At 33.7% G+C, this 18711-nt stretch overlaps 1 protein-coding gene across 3 annotated transcripts; it reads left to right on the top strand.

The window, feature by feature from the left end:
• The first annotated feature begins 866 nt into the window (after nucleotides 1-866).
• LOC104893651 (transcription factor MYB3R-3) lies at nucleotides 867-12233 on the top strand. Of its 3 annotated transcripts, XM_048637436.2 has the most exons (10): nucleotides 867-1279; nucleotides 1366-1415; nucleotides 1523-1733; nucleotides 3479-3530; nucleotides 3844-3901; nucleotides 6989-7083; nucleotides 7169-7272; nucleotides 8884-9012; nucleotides 9703-10765; nucleotides 11742-12233. In XM_048637436.2, exons 3-9 carry the CDS (start codon nucleotides 1570-1572, stop codon nucleotides 10757-10759), a joined length of 1659 nt encoding a protein of 552 aa, XP_048493393.1. In that variant the 5' UTR covers nucleotides 867-1279; nucleotides 1366-1415; nucleotides 1523-1569; the 3' UTR covers nucleotides 10760-10765; nucleotides 11742-12233. The 3 variants fall into 3 exon arrangements, with proteins under 3 accessions (XP_048493393.1, XP_048493394.1, XP_010678081.1); XM_048637437.2 differs by lacking the exon at nucleotides 1366-1415 and having other exon boundaries at nucleotides 1541-1733; XM_010679779.4 differs by lacking the exon at nucleotides 1366-1415 and having other exon boundaries at nucleotides 868-1279.
• The last annotated feature ends 6478 nt before the right edge of the window (nucleotides 12234-18711 follow it).

Below are 18711 nucleotides of genomic sequence, written 5' to 3'. Positions count from 1 at the left end.
AATCAAATGAAAGGAAAACATATGTGAATGATACAAAACAATAATTAAAACACACCAAAAAAACAAAATACGTAAATGAAACAAAGCAACATCAACTTAAACAAAAACATAATAAAATGAAAGAAATACATATCTAAATGAAACAAGAAACAAATAAAATGAAAAACAACATAAACACTACGAAATGATAAAACAACAATACCAACTGAAAAAACACTTAACTAAATGGAATCAATACAGCTACTAAATAACAACAACATCTATCACAATCAAAGCAAAAAAAATCAACAAAGTAAACAGACAAAAAACAAATGAAACAAAAACAACAATAAAAGAAAGAAATAAAAAAATTAACTGAACAAAATAACTACGAGATATCAAAACATACCTTGGATCATAATCAGCATCTTTCTCTTTCTTGTTCCCAGCGGTAGACACAACCAAATGTTTTCGTGAAGGAGAAGATGCGTCAGTCTTCACCTTCTTCGACTTCGAGCTGCATTACAGTTACATAAACAATACCGACATCAAAAAAACACAACAATACACTAAGAATTTGAAAAAAAAAATCCAGCAAAAATCAAACCAAATTATATCTAGAAACTTCATCTCTGATCCTCTTAACCATATTTGCGATGCAACATTAATCAAATATAAAATTACGAACCAAAAAACAAAGTAAATTTCAACAACAGAAAAACAGAAAAGCAGAAAAACTAAGAGCAAAACTAGAAATAAGGAGAAATTAAGAGAGAAGAAGATTGAAAAAGAAAGAATCAAGGACGAACTACATAAGAAGTTTTTAAACCGTCAAAATATAAAACTTAACCGTTAAATAATTTCTTAAAACAGAAACAATGATTTAAAAAAAAAAGCACGCGCACGTTAAATTTGGCTCAGCCCGTCCAACGGAACCTATTGGGTCAGACGGTCTGACCCAATAATTTCACATTATAAATAGGAGAGAAAAAAACCGTCAACGGTCCTCAAATAATAGGGTTTCTGAAAAAGTTAAAAAAAAAAAAAAAATCGCATATCTTCTCATAACGGCACCAAACGGAGACGTCGGTGAGCTCATAGTATTCGTTAACCTTACCTCTGGAAATTTTTTATTTTTTAACTTAATTAATTTCCTCATCTGCTCCCTCTCTCTCCCTCTCTACCTTCAACGGGCAAATAATTTTCTCTCACTATTTCTTCCCCTCTCTTTCTCTCTCTAAAAACTGCTGTTTTTTCCAACGGCAATAATTTTTCAGTTTGATTCCCGCCAGTTCTCCAGGTCAGCTTTTATAAAATTGATTTTGAATTCAGGAATTTATTTGATGTTGCTTTTGATTTTAATATTTGTACGTTGCGAAATCGTAGAAGAGGTAATTTAATGGAAGTAATGTTTTTGTTTGATCTGAGAATTGAAGGTAAGATCTATGTTTGGTTTGTTTTGATTACGAAAAGTTGATAATTTGAGGAGTTCGATTTTAGGGTTCGCTGAATTTATGTGTTGGGTTTGTGATTGATTGTTCAGGTTGGTAATTGTGATTAGGATGTACGATTTAGAAAATTGTAGAATTAATGAAGGAGATGGCGGAAGGTGATTTGAAAGTGGAGGAGTGTTGTTTGGAGAACAAACAATCAGCGGCTGCTTCGACGAGTTCATTGGTTTCTGAGGGTAGTGCTAGTGTTAGTATCAAGTCTTCTGGTGTTAGTAGCCCAGCTGCCACATCGCCTTATCAAAGGTACTCAATGTTTAACTCAATCGTATGACTTTGATGCATTACTTGTTTATGTAGTGTCATTTGGTTCACGTTAGATTATATGATGTTGGTATGGTATGCTCTATGAATCAATCAATTCAGTTTCCTTTTCTTTTTAGGCTCCGATTGGTAGGACATAAAATATTTTCAGTGTAAAATGATTTTCATGGAAAACAATTTACAATGGAAAACACAATTCCAAAATTAGTTTTCAGTTGTTTGGTTCGATGTAAGAAAAATGAGGAAATGAAAGGAAAATGAAAGGGAAAGTAAGGAGGTAGTGAGAGGAGTGTACAAGAGAGATAAGGAAAATAGTTTTCCCTTCATTTTGAAAGGAAAATGGTTTTCCATCATTGGGAGAGTAATTTTACTCCAAAGGAAAATGGTTTTACACTCTTTTGCCAACCAAACAATGTAAAACTAAAAATAGAGGAAAATAGTTTTCCGGGAAAATGTTTTACGTCCTACCAAACGGAGCCTTAATGGAAATTGATATTGCAGACAAATGGGGACAAAATTACAGGTGAACCGGAAATTCGGTATTAGTAAAATGTACATGTGCCATACAGGGGAAAAATGTATGTTATTGTGTAGTAGGGCGGGTGAGGCTTCCCCTTCAACTTAAAGCTTTTTGAATGCTGATTGATACTGTTATTTTTCTGATTATGAAGTTTAAGATTAATCACCAGTTATCTCATTTAAGGATTTATGATCCCTTGCTAATATTGGAAAATTGGCTTTCCTTTAGTGGGCCAATATTGGACTCTTCAATATTTTGAATGTCGAACTCCATGATTGGTAGGATTCTGAATGTTCAATACTTCAGGATTTACTAATCATATATTGCAATATCTGATTCTATTGAGATAGGATCTGCTCTGTCCAAATTTGATATTGCTAGAGATCTTCTCTTGGTAACCCTTCTAATAATGCTTGTGAAAGATGCTTGTTTTGTCATCTTCTTTGGAGAGGTGTACCGAGAATGAGTATCACCCTCTCCGTTTTTATGTCAATTGATAGTTCCACATTTTTTCATGGCCATAATTCTATCAAAGTTTTGTCTGCAATCGTAGTCTGAGAAGTGAGGTTTAAAGCTCGTTTTAGGATACTTGGATGTGAAGAGCTAGACAACTAATGTTATGAGTAGGTTATATCTATAAATTATACTTTTTGGGTCAAGAATCATCAAATATATTGTTCTTTTCTGGCAATAAGAATTTGACTTATTTTGGAATTTAGCGAAGAAGTCTTGATTTGTTAAATGCCTATGCATGCAATATGGCTTATCTTCTCATTCTAATCTTTAGATTTTATTTATGAACTTAATTTTTTGGGTCAAGAATCATCAAATATACTCTTCTTTTCTGGAAGTTTTACAACTTATATTGGATTTTAGCGAAGAAGTCTTTGCCTGCTAAGTGTCTGTTTAAGCAATATGGCTGTGTCTCATCTCTTTATTGTAATGCTCTTATTCTGTTTTTTGCCATCCACCGTCACTATGATAGGTTCACTGACTGATTATTCTGTTTGCATAAGTTCTCCTTTTCATATAGTCATATGCGTTTTAGTGATGATTTCTAAACTGTTTCCAAAAGCTCTTGCATATTAGCTTGAGTTACCATACCATGGTGTATGAATGAGCACCCTGTAGGCCTGTACATGTAATAGTGACTACAAACTAAAGAATTGCCTTGATGGTTTGATTGTCAATAACTTTCTCTTTGCAGGAGGACTACAGGCCCAATTAGGCGAGCAAAGGGTGGTTGGACGCCGGAAGAGGTGAGTTGCAAACATAAATATGATGCGCATGCATCGTAAGTTCACGTCTATTGCTAGGTTTATATAGACGTGTGACACGTTGGCAATTATGGTTCTCCATACTATCATTGTTGCATAATTGCATGTATGTGCACTCCTCTATTTGGACCACTAATTTTTAAGGGCTTAAAAGGATTATATGTAACTATAACACTTTGGCAATAATAAAACTCAGTTTTCCCAGATCTCTTCATGGTTTACCATATTCTCATTGTTGCTTCTATTGGCAATCCTTTTCTTGTTTGGGCTAATAAATGACCTGTGCTATCTGTAGGATGAAACATTAAGGAATGCAGTTTCCACCTTCAAGGGAAAGAGTTGGAAGAAAATAGGTTTGTTTTCTTCACATGTTCAACAATGTGCTAACCCGTAACTTCCACCATTTTGACGTTGAATTTGATGATTCTAAGGTCATTCGTTGGATGATATGAAACCTATGCTTGTTTGGTTGGAATTTTGCGAAAGTGATGCTTTTGGTCTTACGTTGCCATATTAATGAGGAAAAGTGGGGTTTGCTCATTTCCAATTATGTGGAATTATGGAAACAGATAATCAAGTTTATGATCAAGTATATTTTTTTCTGTTTTAATATGTGATAGTCAAACAAGTTTTTTTGATTGGCATTATATGTTCTATACTTGATGGTATAAAATATAAATTATAATCTAGGAAGCTTTTACACAATGCCACAATCAAATAAGTTTTTGAGTTTGGCATTGTTTATTCAATACTTTATGGTATAAATTCCAAACCTTTTCTTAACCCCTATTCGTAGATGAAATGAATAAGCTTGTTTACTTTAACCAATCCCAAATTGATAGAAATTTGTATCTTTGATTTAAACCTATTATTGATATCAGACGTGAACCAAATGAGACCATGTCCGTTCTTGAAATCCATAAATGAGATAGTTTGTTTAGAACAATCAATGCCAAGGTCTCCGATTCTCTTTATATATAATTTGTGAAGTACATGATTTTTGTTATTGATTCCTTATTGGCTATTTCTCATAGTTTAAACGTCATATATGGAATGTCTTTTTAATTTAATAAAAAAAAAATGTGTATATTTTGTGAGCCATTGTTAAGAGATCTATGTATCCTGACTTCTCCGTTCTTTTTATGTAGTTGCTCCGTTTTTTTACTTGTAACATTGAAGCATGCCACAAGAATTTAATAGAAGAGAGGCATAGAGAGAGATAAGAAAAAGGACCCCATGTGCTAGGAGACAAAAAGAGAATACACTTCCAAAACTGTCAATGTTACAAGTAAATGCAACATCGTGAATTAGGAATTGTTGCAAGTAAAAAATCGGAGGAACTAAGAGTTTTCACACTTGCCAATGCACAATTGCTAATGTCTTTTTTTTGACGGGGCTACTATCTTCAGTTACCTTTTAGTAAAAATTATAACATGTTAAGTAAAAAAAAGGAGTAACTATGAGTTTTCACGTTTGCCAATGCACAAATTTACTTGAAATTAAGAGTTTCTATGAGTTTTCACGCTAATCTCTTTTATTTGATTAAAAAAAAGGAGTAACTATGAGTTTTCACGCTTATCTCTTTTATTTGATGAGGCTACTATCTTTAGTTACCTTTTAGTAGAAATTATAAAATGTTGATAGTTGAAAATTATATATGGAGACAAATTTAATAGATCTCACATGACTATATTTTTCCTCACGTAGTAGTGTGTGAATAGTATAAAAACCCATATGTTACAATAGAAATAGGAAGGGGCGAAACATATCTTTTGAAATTACATTTTCCTATGTTTATATAGTGTCTTGTTTGGTTTTTTTTGTCTATTACCATGAAGCACAGCGCACATGTTACTTTATTTCTTTTTTCGCAATTAAATTTCTGAGAAAAATTAATAGCTTTTGAGTTTTAAGGGTTTGTTCAATCCCGAGGACTTTGAATTGCAAAGTTAGTATGTTTTTGCGGTAATGGTTTCTATCAATCATGATGTGCATACTAATTCTGTTTATAATATTATCTCATTTTCAATATATGATTGAGAATTTAAAATATTTTCAAAATCATGATAATCAAACTTAAATGTATTTTTTACTCTATCGAAAGTCCAAATATTTGTGTGGTAATGAGTGGGAAGTACATTTTACTAATTTTTCTTGCATTTTGAGGAAACCACTCTTCTTCGCCAAGTATGAGCATATCTTACATATTGTTTGTGAATGCTTATGTACTAAACTTTGTTGGCTGCTAGCTTTAGGGTAGCAGTTATTCCAAATCAAATATTTAAGTTAACAATTTGTAATATTTTTATTTACTTGCAAGAATGAGCAAAGCGTTCACCCCTTTCAGAGTATTTTTAAGACCCTAAAGCTTTGCTATGTTCCTCACTTTTCAATGTTAAATTACTTTTGTAGTGTAAAGTTTAACTCTTTCATTTTAGACATTTTTATCAAACGAGTATCATTACCTTGCTTTCGCGTAAAAAGTTAGGTAATTACGTCAATTAGGAACTTCTCTTAGCTCCATGGAATTCGCAAGTTTATTTTTCAGTCTTCAATTATGTTGCATTTTAGTTGCGTAATTCAACTCTCAGATTTTGTCTTTTAATGTATATAAGTGAAGGTGGGGAGGAAGATGGTATCCCCCTTACAAAAAGTCTGACATACCCTTAATGAATTTAAATTGCCATATATATTAGATAATATTTTCTTCTTCCTACTTACCATATATATTGAACAAGTTAACAATAAAATTGATTTTGAAATTTCAATCAAATATTAAATTAAGAAGATTGATTTCCTCTTCTAACATATGTGTGAAAAAATCTCATCAACATATTGAACAAGTTAACAATAAAATTGATTTTGAAATTTCAATCAAATATTAAATTAAGAAGATTGATTTCCTCTTCTAACATATGTGTGAAAAAATCTCATCAAAAATTAATTGATAAATATAACTTGATTCGCACAATCTGAAGAAAAAAAATAAAAACTTGAATTTCGTATTAATAATTATATTGATATATATTAAAACCAAAATGTTGATTATTATTCGGTAATATCTATTATATAAATCAGACTCTTCCACTTTATTGATATTCAACGATTGAACCTGATACACAAAATCTTTCACCTTATTTGAGCACAAGCTTTTTTCTGCTTTATATTTTTTTTTCTCAATACTATATTCGAATAACGATGAACAAATAAATAAGAAAACCATCGAAACATTGATTTAAGAAAAAATATTAAAAGAATTTAAAATAATTATAAATGTGTGTTTGAATCAAATTTTTTGTCTTCGTCTTTTTAATGAGACCTTGTATCTACAGTTTCATGGATCGAGTTTGTCTGAGGACAGTAGTTGCTGTAGAAGTATTGCATTTGCTACTGCAGCTATTAGTACTTACTGATGCATGTTACAATGTATGTATATGCAGCTGAGTTCTTCCCTGATAGATCTGAAGTGCAGTGCTTACACAGATGGCAAAAAGTTCTTAATCCCGAGCTTGTTAAGGGACCATGGACTCAAGAGGTCAGACACTGCTACTGTTCCTTTGCTAATTTTGGAGTAAGTTGAGATTCTTATATGAATTGTTAAACCCCAATTCTGGTCGCAGGAAGATGAAAAAATTATTGAGTTAGTGGCAAGGTATGGGCCAACAAAGTGGTCTGTGATAGCAAAGTCTTTACCAGGGCGTATTGGAAAGCAATGCCGGGAAAGGTAAGCTTATGACAAAGAATAATATTTCAACTTCAAGATGCATCTATGAAGTGTAATGAAACTGGTGTGTGTATCAAACCATTGTCTTTCCATTCAATATCTTAGTTTTGAAAAGCGTATCCAAGGCACGTCCAGGCACTAGGTGACCTCAGGCACATGTAGGCGCGCATCAGGACACTTTTTGGGGCAGGCGCTAGGCAGCCGCCTCTGTCGCATTTAGGGTAGATGCGTGAGAGAAGACATGAGCTAAAAACCATTAGAGAACCAAAATATCTTAGTTTTGAAAAGCGTAACCAAGGTACGCCCAGGCGCTAGGTGACCTCTGGCACATGTAGGCGTGCCTTAGGACACTTTTTGGGGCAGGCGCTAGGCAGCCTCCTCTGTCGCTTTTAGAGTAGATGCGTGAGAGAAGACATGAGCTAAAAACCATTAAAGAAGCAAAATATCTTAAAAATAAATCGTACCAAGATGTAAAACTCAATATTCGAGCGAAAGCCCACAATTAATTGCGTGAAATTGCTTTACTTTTATCTCTATATCATAGCCTTAATGAAACCCTAGTTTCGGATAAAATTAATAATTGTATATTGGCCATAAAGTGACCAATTGTGGCAGAGATTGCCGGTGAGCAATCTCCGGTGACGTTCAGATGATGTCGCCGGTTAAGCGTCCCAAGCATGTATCTCTTTCCTCGTTTTTTCTTAACTTTCTCTCTCTACGGTCTTTTCTCTTTCTTTTTTTTCTTTCTGTCACGTCTCTCCTCGATGTTTTTCCTTTTACATCCTTTGTACTCTGACTAAGTGATTGAGTGTCACTGACCCATATCGCTTATTTTGTTTATAATTTGACCCTTTATTTAATGGCTATGAAAATTTACAAATTAGTTTTGCTTCTGTTCTTTTTCATTTTATTGATGGGATGCTTCATCCACTTCAGGTGTGTTCGTTACAAATATAATTTACAGTAATTTTTGAAATTGGCAATAGCTGGCAACAAGTAGCTTAGTTTCATAGGTATACTAAGAATATGGCAATTATAAAATTTCACTAGCTAATTTTACAATCTATAGGCACTAGGAAGTAGCAGCCAATAATTTTTTAATGATTATGTTGTTTTGATTTGAAATATGTTTTTGACACCAAAGGTGCATCTCGCGTGCAGTACGCTTGCCTTTGCCTTGCGCCTCCCTTCGCCTTGCGTTTCGCACCTCGGTGCGCCTCGCGCTCTTAAATCTGAGTTCAATATCAATGTCTGGCTTTTGTAAGCATTGGGTCGTGTGATATAGGTCTTCTGATTGAGCTTAACTGCTTAACCCAAAAGATTGACTAAAGTGCTGGAGGGCTTACAAGCACATATAGACCCCAGATATCCCCTGGAACCTGGAGCTCAAACCCCATGGTAGATCATAAGATTCCAAATTTAATTACAGTCAAAGCACCAGCGGCCTTGGCTGTAGACCATTGCATGTCAGGACTTGATGTTCATGCTGATTCCATGCGGACTGATGTGCTTTGGCAGTCAGCTCTGATCACATTGGTTCTTTTTCCCTAGACAGTCAACTGGTATTTTTTCTATCTGATGACTTTGGCTAACTAATTAGTTTTCTTGAAGGTGGCACAACCATTTGAATCCAGATATAAAAAAGGATGCTTGGACATTGGAGGAAGAATTAGCTCTCATGGATGCACATCGCATATATGGGAATAAGTGGGCTGAAATAGCCAAGTTTCTACCTGGAAGGTAAGAGAAGATGCTTGATTACTTTAAAGGTGATTTATTTTTCATACAGAATCTCTCATGTGAGCTACTGCATTTTTTAGGCAATAAATGATGCTCCCTCATCATTGGGTGTTGATTGAATAACTAGAATAGTTCTCAAGCACATGTGAGCGCGTAATAGTCCTTTTGTAGAGGATTAGCAGAAACAGAATCAAAATGAATGAACTACATAATAAATCGTAGTGTAGACTGCATGGAAACCTGATTGGATATTGATTTCTCTTTGCACTTCAATTCCTGATTATTAAAGTTCAAGGATTGAACTGCTTTCTCTATTGGATAAGAAAAGAGGAGAAAAAGGGTGGACCTCCTGCAGAGATTAGAAGCTGAACATTATCTGTCAATCCCGGAGATTCGTGATTACCTGTGATGTTGCACAGTAGCGTGTACCTGGTTACAAACAAGTTGTACCTTTTTCTTTTCGCACCTCAACTCAATGTGTCTGAAAATGGTGCTCTTTTATAGTGACATAGGAGACTTTCCTGTTGGATGAAATTAACCAATCAGCCCTCATTGAACTGTTGCCTGGCTAAGTTAGATTGCGTATGGAAACTCTTGTTAGCTTTTTCTTCTTATAATCTAAATAAGGCAAAAAGACACTCCAATTGCACCTAACATCATCTTTCTGCTACTCTTTTTTTTATTTCATAGGACTGATAATGCTATAAAAAATCACTGGAATAGTTCCTTGAAGAAGAAGCTAGAGTTTTATTTGGCCACCGGCAAACTCCCGCCCGTTGCTAAGAATAATCTTCAGAATAATGCACGCGTTACAGAGAGACCTACTTCTAGCGGGAAATTGATGGCTGGTTCGAATAAAGAATCCGACTCATCTGCTCAGACTTCCTCATGTGCTACAGATTTCCAGAAACCGGAAGACACAAAAACCAAGTTGGATCAATCAAGCAAACTTCAAGAATTGGGTCCGTCCAGTTGTCCAGCTGATGAGTCTGCTGATTCAGGTGTTGTGGAGCGATCATCATATATAGACTTCAGGTGTAGTAATTCAAATTATTTACCATTGTTTGATAGATGTGGGAGTGCTGAAAGGGCTGAGAAAAACGAGGGTGTCGTTACACCTATGCCGCATGTAAATTCAATTTATGGGTCATTGTACTATAAACCTCCAGAAGACAATAGTTGTAGTCCATCAGAATCAAGCATAGCCAATAGTTCCACGCAGCCTGATTGCAGCCCAGCACCAATCACATCACAATTAGGTTTCTTCACTCCACCTTGTGTGAAGAGCAATGGCGCTTCTGTGCATAGCACAGAATCTATATTAAAAAATGCAGCCATGACTTTTCCTAATACTCCTTCCATATTGAGAAAGAGAAGGGCCCAACTTCAAATTCCTCATACCCAAAATAATGGAAAATCTGATGAAGCTTCCTGCAAACATAGGTGTTCGTCCTCAATTGAACAGCAAAGTGCAATTCATCAATCTGGGTACCAGGAGGGAGGATTGGTTCCGACTCCACCATCTCATACCTCTGTTGTGACCGAATTTTGCAATGGAAAGCCTTTTAATGCATCTCCACCATATCGGTTAAGATCAAAACGCACAGCTATTCTGAAATCTGTGGAGAAACAGCTGGAATTCACAGAAAAAGAGAAGGAAAGCAACGCCACATCTATAGACTTCCAGTTCAGAGGCAACACTCCTATCAGAGAACGCATATCGCATACAAAGATGGGGGTGACCTAGTGTTTGGTAAGTTTACGCTATTTCTAGATGATCACTTCATGTTTGAATCTGCAGTACCCATTTTAACTGTGTCCTTGGCATGTTTCTGTACTCGGAATTCACTTCATGTTTGAATCTGCAGTACCCATTTTAACTGTGTCCTTGGCATGTTTCTGTACTCGGAATAATATACCTGACCCAGAAAAGAACTAAAGAAAAGCTACTCAAAATGTTGGGTGTGCAGTTATCGAAAACCTGTGATAGGAACTAATTACACTTCTGTAATTTCATCGACATATTTCTTGCTATAGGCTTATAGCTGTGTGCTTCATTTGATTTCTTAGAACTTTGATACCTCTAATGCTGTTTGATAAGGAAGAAAACATTTTAAGCTGATCTTTATTTGCTATGGAAAATATTTCAATGGGAATCAGCTTTAAACTAAATATTCCTTTTTATGTATTTTGTTTAGCAAAATTGGAAAAATAAAGGAAGAATATAATATAGGTGAAGCGGAGGAAGGAGAGGAATCGAGGGGAAGACAGATTGTTGTGGTATTTGTTTACTTAGTAAGGAAGGTTGGCTTAGGAGTGGTAGATACTGTTTTGATACATGCAAAATCATTGTTTTTCTAGTCGAATATTTTTTTTTTTTTTTTTTTTTTTTTTTTTTTTTTTTTTTTTTGACGAGTAGTCGACATGTTTTCTGTTCTTTGATTAAACTTAGGCCCATGGCTACATATAATACTCCTTTCGTCCAAATATCAGTAGCTACAGCCTACATCGTCCTGTGATTAATGTATTTGACATATAATCCCACTTACATTATTTTCTATAGTTGCATTTTTTTTTTTGGATTTTTTTTTTGAGGAGAAAAGAAACAAATATATTAAGAAAGGACAAAGAGTCCATGAGTACATATAGCTCTACAGTTGCATAATCTTTCTACATCAATCACAAAATCTAATTTATTGTCCCCATCTATTTGTTTTTTTTTTTTTCAGTGATGTGGAAGAATAATATCTCATTCTTACATCTCGAAGGCCAAGAAGTTGGAGAGTTGTATCAAACACCCAATCAGGCATCTTTGAGGAAATATCTTGTCTCAGAGAAAAGAGAATAACAGGAGCCGTGTACATTAAAAGCATAAGCAGAATGTTTATGTGATTTCTCTGCTGACAACAGTGGTTCAATTGTTTATACAGATAGAAGAACAAAAGCTAAGTTACTGAGTACCAATGATTCAATCACAGGAGATGATTTTTGCCGCATAATTCTTGCCCTTGTTTTGTCGCAAAAAATACATCTAAGATGGGAAGGCACTTGTCAACTTGTGCTATTATGGAATGTCCTCTCTAACTAGCTTGATACTAACTTGTAGGTCGACTATTCGGATCCGATAGTTTTTCTAATACTGCCCACTTCAGTAGATATGTGCTAGGGAAATAATTATCATTTTTGTTTAATTTTTATGTATTCTATATGCCTATTGATCACTTCTTTCCGGCGTCGAAAGTTCAGTGTCTAATAAAAACAGACTTCGGTAAGGGAAATGAAAGATATATGCTAAGTGTTCATGGGTCTAATCTTAGTATGGGAGTACAAGCGTCTCAATTTTAAGGGGTGTTAGGAGTCGACATAAGTCATGCATGTATAGATATAAAATGCTTGTAGAAATCTATAACTCCTAGTTTATGTATCTTAGGTTATATAGTAGAGATCTTGTATCTGTAATTGTTGTACCTCAAAAAAAAACAAAATTGGTTTCCAAAAGTAATGGACGTATGAAGATTTGTAAAGTTATAGGATAGAACTTCTGTTCTAGGATAAATTCATTATGTTTTCTATCTTTCTCAAAACGTTATTATTATCCAAAATTTCGAAAGGACATATTGATGGGAAGAGTTCTAAGTATTAGACGTTCTATCATTTTTAGTCTCAACTTTTAATTATTTATCAGCAGTCACAACTTCCAACTATTGCTCATTGTTACAAAAATGGTTCAAATACAGTGATGATCGATTTTACAGGTTAGATTTTCTTTTTATTATTTTACTAGCTTTATGACCCGTTCATAATACATGGGAGTATTTTTGATTTTATTATTAGAAGTCACACAATAGTAATCATTTAACTTCTCGTACTAAACAAAATTATAAAATCATAAAGTAAGATCGGTTAAAGAACAATAATTATAACTGTATTTCCAAATCTATTTCATGTTTTAGTTACTTAATAAATTACAAAATTACATGCATTATTATGAGAATGTATGCATATAAAGTTGAAAGAGTAAAAAATGTAAAATTAAATTATCGTAAAACATCATAAAATTAACTCAGAATAATCTGAAATTGGACTATAACCCGTGAGTGTTACAAACATGACTTGTGACTTATTTGTAATAATCCAACCTTGATTTCAATAATCCAATCTTTGGACTGTTCGCTCAAATTAATCCGACCTTTTGATTATTTTTTAATAATCCGACCTTTTAGTACAATCAACTCATATTGAACCGTGAAACCGGCAACCTGTGGAATGATAGTTTGGATTATTCTTGTTAATTTTTCCTAGTTTTTATATTAGTTTATTATTTATTAGCATGTTTATGATTTAAATTATTGTTTTATATGCAAAATATATTTTGGCTGTCATATATGTAAAAATAATAAATTTCAGATTTATTATTTTCAGTTTTTATTATGAAAGATATAGTTTTTAGGGTTTTAATCACTAGAAACTATATATTTAAAGTATAAATCATGAGATTTGGTTAGCATATAATTTTATATGTATTAAATATATTTTCAGAAGATTTATAAATTTTTATAAGTGCTGTAATTTCAGAAAATATGTATTTTAAGGGTTTTAAATGATTTTTAATCACTAGAATAGTTGTACTATACTAGGGATTAAAAATAACGAAAGTTTGATGCGTAAAAACGATTTTAAAACACGTTTAAGGGTTTGGGTCGTTTTTAAAGTGCTGTAAATTTTTAGTTCAAGGTATTTATTTCATTATTTTATTTTCTAGGCGGAGAATTCGTAGTAGGAGACTTTTAGAGCGCAAAAGTGGCCTACAGATTCGTTTATACAAGGTACGTACATAGTCTACGCGTTATATGATTTAGAAACATGCTTTAGGGATGTTTTATTTATTAGTATCATGTATAGGACTCTGTTGTTCATATATATGATTTACTGGAATTGTTTTACATGTTATTTGCCTGTGTGCTACATGTAAACTAGAAGTATTTATGAGTATGTAATGTTTGTATGGAAGTTTGATGCAAGCAGATAAGTCCAGTTTAAGTATTAATTCGTGAGTGAATTAATGTTAGTAAGTTTGAATCATGTGTTACATAGATTCGTGAGTATTATTTATTTATCTTATAAGAACCGTGGATCTTATTTGGTAAGTATGAGTTATACCTATATAAAGGTACAATTTACTGTTGGCTAGGTTCAACAGGCAAGTTAGTAAAGTATAAAAAGAAGTTAAAGGAGTCTTGATTGATAAGTTGTGAACACTTGTTAATTCTAAGATAAAAAAAAGTTTTGTGATGATTATGTGATTATTGGTTATGTGTTGTGTGCTTGGTTGGTGTCAACACAAGTATTAAAATGTATGCAACGTAAAGTGAAACGAGAATAGGATATAGACTTTAGACTGGTGCACGTCTAGAGTTGGACACTAAGGGTTGGGATTCATGGTGAGCGTGCCGTGAGTTTTCCTAGGATTGGATTGATCACCTTTCCTCATTAGTTAAAGGTTCCTCGATATTGCAGTTCATTTTGGATTACGGAGTCATGACCGTATTACCTATTTCAGTATAGACAACTCGTCCCATAACTATTCCATTTAAAGAAGAAATTAAAGTTTAGAGTCTAGTTCAGTAGGAGTCGTCTGCAGATTATTATATGTTTTATTATTATTTATTCCTGCAAGTTATATTTTTAGTATCATGTTTAGGATTATTATGTCTGATATGTAGTACTCAGCTTTGCTGATTACGTGCTTGTCTGTGTTTGTGATCATGGCTTTGCCTATTGATCCTGTGGTGATCCTTCGGGGGAGCAGAGTCAAGACAGCATTGACATTACAGGTTCGAAGATGCATATCATTGGGGAATCTAGAATGGAGAGGCTCTTGTAATATTAGTTTTATTTAAGTTGTTTTCTAGGAGTTTATGTTTTCAGATAATAGTTTTAAGTTGGAGTGTTTAGTTTCTGACATTGTTTTTGGTTTCATAAGTTTTAATAAATTTGATTTTTAATAAGTAGTTTTCCGCTGCAAAATTCTGAGTAAGCCGAAACGTTATCACACGGGCGATAATGCCTGGGTAATACTCTAAGGTTGTTATAAAAGTATTTTCTAGAAAAAGAGAATTATCGAGGTGTTACAGGCTGGCTTTTGGCAGTATTTTTGAAAGTGGGCTAGCTTTTTCTCTCTCATCACGTGAAACAATTTTTTTAATGTACAAATGCATATGGTTTGGTGTACAATAATATACGAGTGTACATTTGGGGATTTTCAGTAATCGAAGCAATGACCATCAGTGTACATTGTGATTTTATTGAATTTCGGTATTAGACTATAATTGTACATATTGAATTTCATTAGTGAACAAACATCAAACACACCAGTGTCACTAGTAGAATAAATGCTATTTGCTGCGGTGGTATTGCTGCGGTTTTACCCATACGCAGCAATATATCACGTAAAAAGAAAAGAAAAACAAAAAAAAACCATATTGCTACGGTTTCGGCCGATAACCGCAGCAATATATTTTCAGCGGAATTTTTTTGAAACTTTTTGACTATTTGACCAAATATATTGTTGCGGTTTCTAGAAAGAACCACAGCAATATGTTTTTAAAATTATAATAAAACGGCCCAAGTAGGTTTCCCCTCTCTCTCTCCTCCTCTCTTCCTCCCATCTTTTTCACGCCTCCTCTCATCTTCTCTCACTTCTCTCCTCATCTTCTCTCTCCTCTAACCCTCTCAGTCACGCTACGCCTCCTCTCATCTTCTCTCTCTCCTCTAACCCTCTCAGTCACGCCAGACGTCCTTCGAAATCAACGTCGTCTTTCAAAATCGCAAAACTCGCAAGGTCGACGTTGATTTCGAAAAGTCCCTCGCTCGCCAAAATCGCAAGGTCTTTCGACGAATTAGCAAGTCCCTCGCCAAACTCGCAAGGTCTTTCGACGAGGTCGACCGTTCATTGTTTTCGTTCGGTTTTCGTTCATAAGGTCGCCAGATTGCTATTTGATATTTGATTTCATAAGATTCGCAAGGTCAATTGTTCATTGCTATTTACTCGCCGGATTCATAAGGTCGTCGTCGACCGTTCGGTTTTCGTTCGTTGCTCAACAGTTCGCCAGATTCAAGTACTCGTTTTGGGTCGCCGCTGGTTGTGTTCCTCCAATTTGTTGGTTGTGTTCGTTGTTTTCGAATTTCTACTGTTATTACGTACAATTTGTCAATTTTTCAGTTTTAGTTGTAAGTGTTTTTTTTTCATTTTACTTTTTAATTTATTGTGTTATATTTATGTAACTAGTTTTTTTATCGTTATATATTAATAATATTCATATGTCATTTCATTTCAATTCATATGCAAATTTTGTGGATATTGGATTTGTTTGTTACCGGATTTTTATTTTTCAAATGTGATTGCAAAATGAAAAAAAAAAAAATTTTGGTTACCAGGACCTATTGCTGCGGTTTTGGGCCAAAACCGCAACAATAGTTTGACATATTGCTGCGATTTTGGCCCAAAACCGCAGCAATACTCTCTGTTAAATATGTAATACATAAAAATATTGATGCGGTTTGGCCTAAAAACCGCAACAATATTTGTAGATATTGCTGCGGTTTAAAACCGCAGCAATATTATTAATACTTATTGCTGCCCCCTTAATTGCTGCGCGCCCAAAACCGCAGCAATATGGCACTTTTTAACCGCAGCAATTGCAAATATCATTTATTCTACTAGTGTATACAAAGATTGGAAATTACTCACTTGACATATTTCGGTATGGGACTGTAATTGTACATATTGAATTTCATTAGTGAACAAACATCAACACACCCGGTGTACAAAGATTGCAAATTACTCACTTGACATCAGCTTCAGAAATTGGGTTACTTTCAGCTGGGTGGTTGTCATTGTACATTTTGATTTTGTTAATGAACAACCACGAAGCCAAGAATATACAAGGAGGTTGAGTGTGGAAAAGAGAGAAGTGGTGAACATTATATGAGGGAAAATGATGGCGGTTGACATCAAATCAGTTATTAAATGGTGAACAGTAACTATCAAATCAGTTACTTTTTGAATTTTCGACATGTACACTGTAATGGGAATGTACATTAGCCGTCAAATCAATTACTTTTTTCCATGTTGAATGGTGCGTTTCATTCTTCTTGCCTTGCGTTTTGGAGCTGGTGTAGGATGAGCATCCTACACCTTGGTCTAGGATCTACTAATTGACTGGGTCTATTACGAGGGGTTACTACCTTGTCCAGATGACTTATACAAAAAGTACATGGGTAAATAATATAATGGCTACCGTTCTTACTAATAAATAACAAGTCATTGCCTGGGTAAATAATATTAATAGCTATCGTTCTTGTTAATAAATAACAAGTCGTTGCCTCTTTATAATTATGATCATAAAAGATCATATATCTAATAAAAATCCTTCTGAAATAATCCTCCTTTAAAAAGAATTATACTACTTATAAATTTAGCCATATAAAGTCATAAATAAATAACTTATTCATGAAATCATCTTGGAAAACTTTAATTATACATGGAAAAATAATAACTTTTATAATATTGACAAAGCACAACAACAAATAACATTGCACTAGTTTTGTGTAAATCCTGTATATGCTCTAGAAACCATATAATTTGGAAAGTATGACAATTTTAAGAGTAGTAAACTAGCGCAACCAAACTATAGCTTATTTTATCTTTATTTTTTAAAAAAGGAAAGAAAAAAACTAGGATGGAACCCAGGAATTGGGCCACTCTAAAGCATCCTTTCAGATGATCAAAGAAAACTCATGAGTCGGAAAATCAAACCTATATGACAGATTCGAACACGAATGACCCCTATTCGCCATCCAATCTGCAGCCGAATTACCTTCTCTAACTCCATGGTTGATACGGACCTCTTCAAAGCATTTCAAATCTTCCCCTGCATCCATAATAAGAGTATAGCTTATGAAAATCAAAGTGACGTTATAATAAGTTTAAAAGCATATTACCATTGTAAACTATTAAAGTTTAAGCATGATCATAGAAAACTCATTAAGTTTCATAATAAAATTCATAAAGACGTATTTTTCAATCCAAAATATCAACCCTAAAAACACGATACTATCGTATGCAAAACAATATTTAAAGATCTACATATACACGCACCTTGAAAATTAATAACTACTAGGGAGAAAAGACAGGGTAGGCTAAGAGGGAGAGAGAGTTTAAACTTGAGAAAAGAGATGTATTCTCAAATTTAATTTGGTGTGAAAAATATGAAGGGTAGAGACCTTATTTATACTAGTTGGACAAGTAGAATAGGAATAGGACTAGATAGGAAACTAAACGATGAACTTAAGGAAAAAGATAAACTAATCTAGCTAAGATATAGCTAATATTTATGATTATCCAACTAAGATTACAAAAAGATGTAAATTAACCCATAATACATAACTATAAAAGGTAAAATAACTAAAAGATCAGTAAAAAAGTAAAATTAACAAAACTTATCAAACATTTTACTCAAGTCTCAATGGTGTGCTTCTTGGCTACGCCGGATTTTTTTTCTTTTATTTTCTAAAAATCTGTTTTTTTTTTTAATTTCTTTAAATCTTTTTCTCTCTTTTTTTTTCCTTAAAATCTTTTCTGATTTTCTTTTAAGAAAAATCTTCAACTACTAAACTAACTACTTGAATTATAATTTG

Source organism: Beta vulgaris, chromosome 5 (assembly GCF_026745355.1).
Source record: "Beta vulgaris subsp. vulgaris cultivar EL10 chromosome 5, EL10.2, whole genome shotgun sequence".
Classification (NCBI taxonomy): domain Eukaryota; kingdom Viridiplantae; phylum Streptophyta; class Magnoliopsida; order Caryophyllales; family Amaranthaceae; genus Beta; species Beta vulgaris.
The sequence above is the reverse complement of the archived record's forward strand: the minus strand, read 5'-3'. Positions and strand labels throughout refer to the sequence as shown.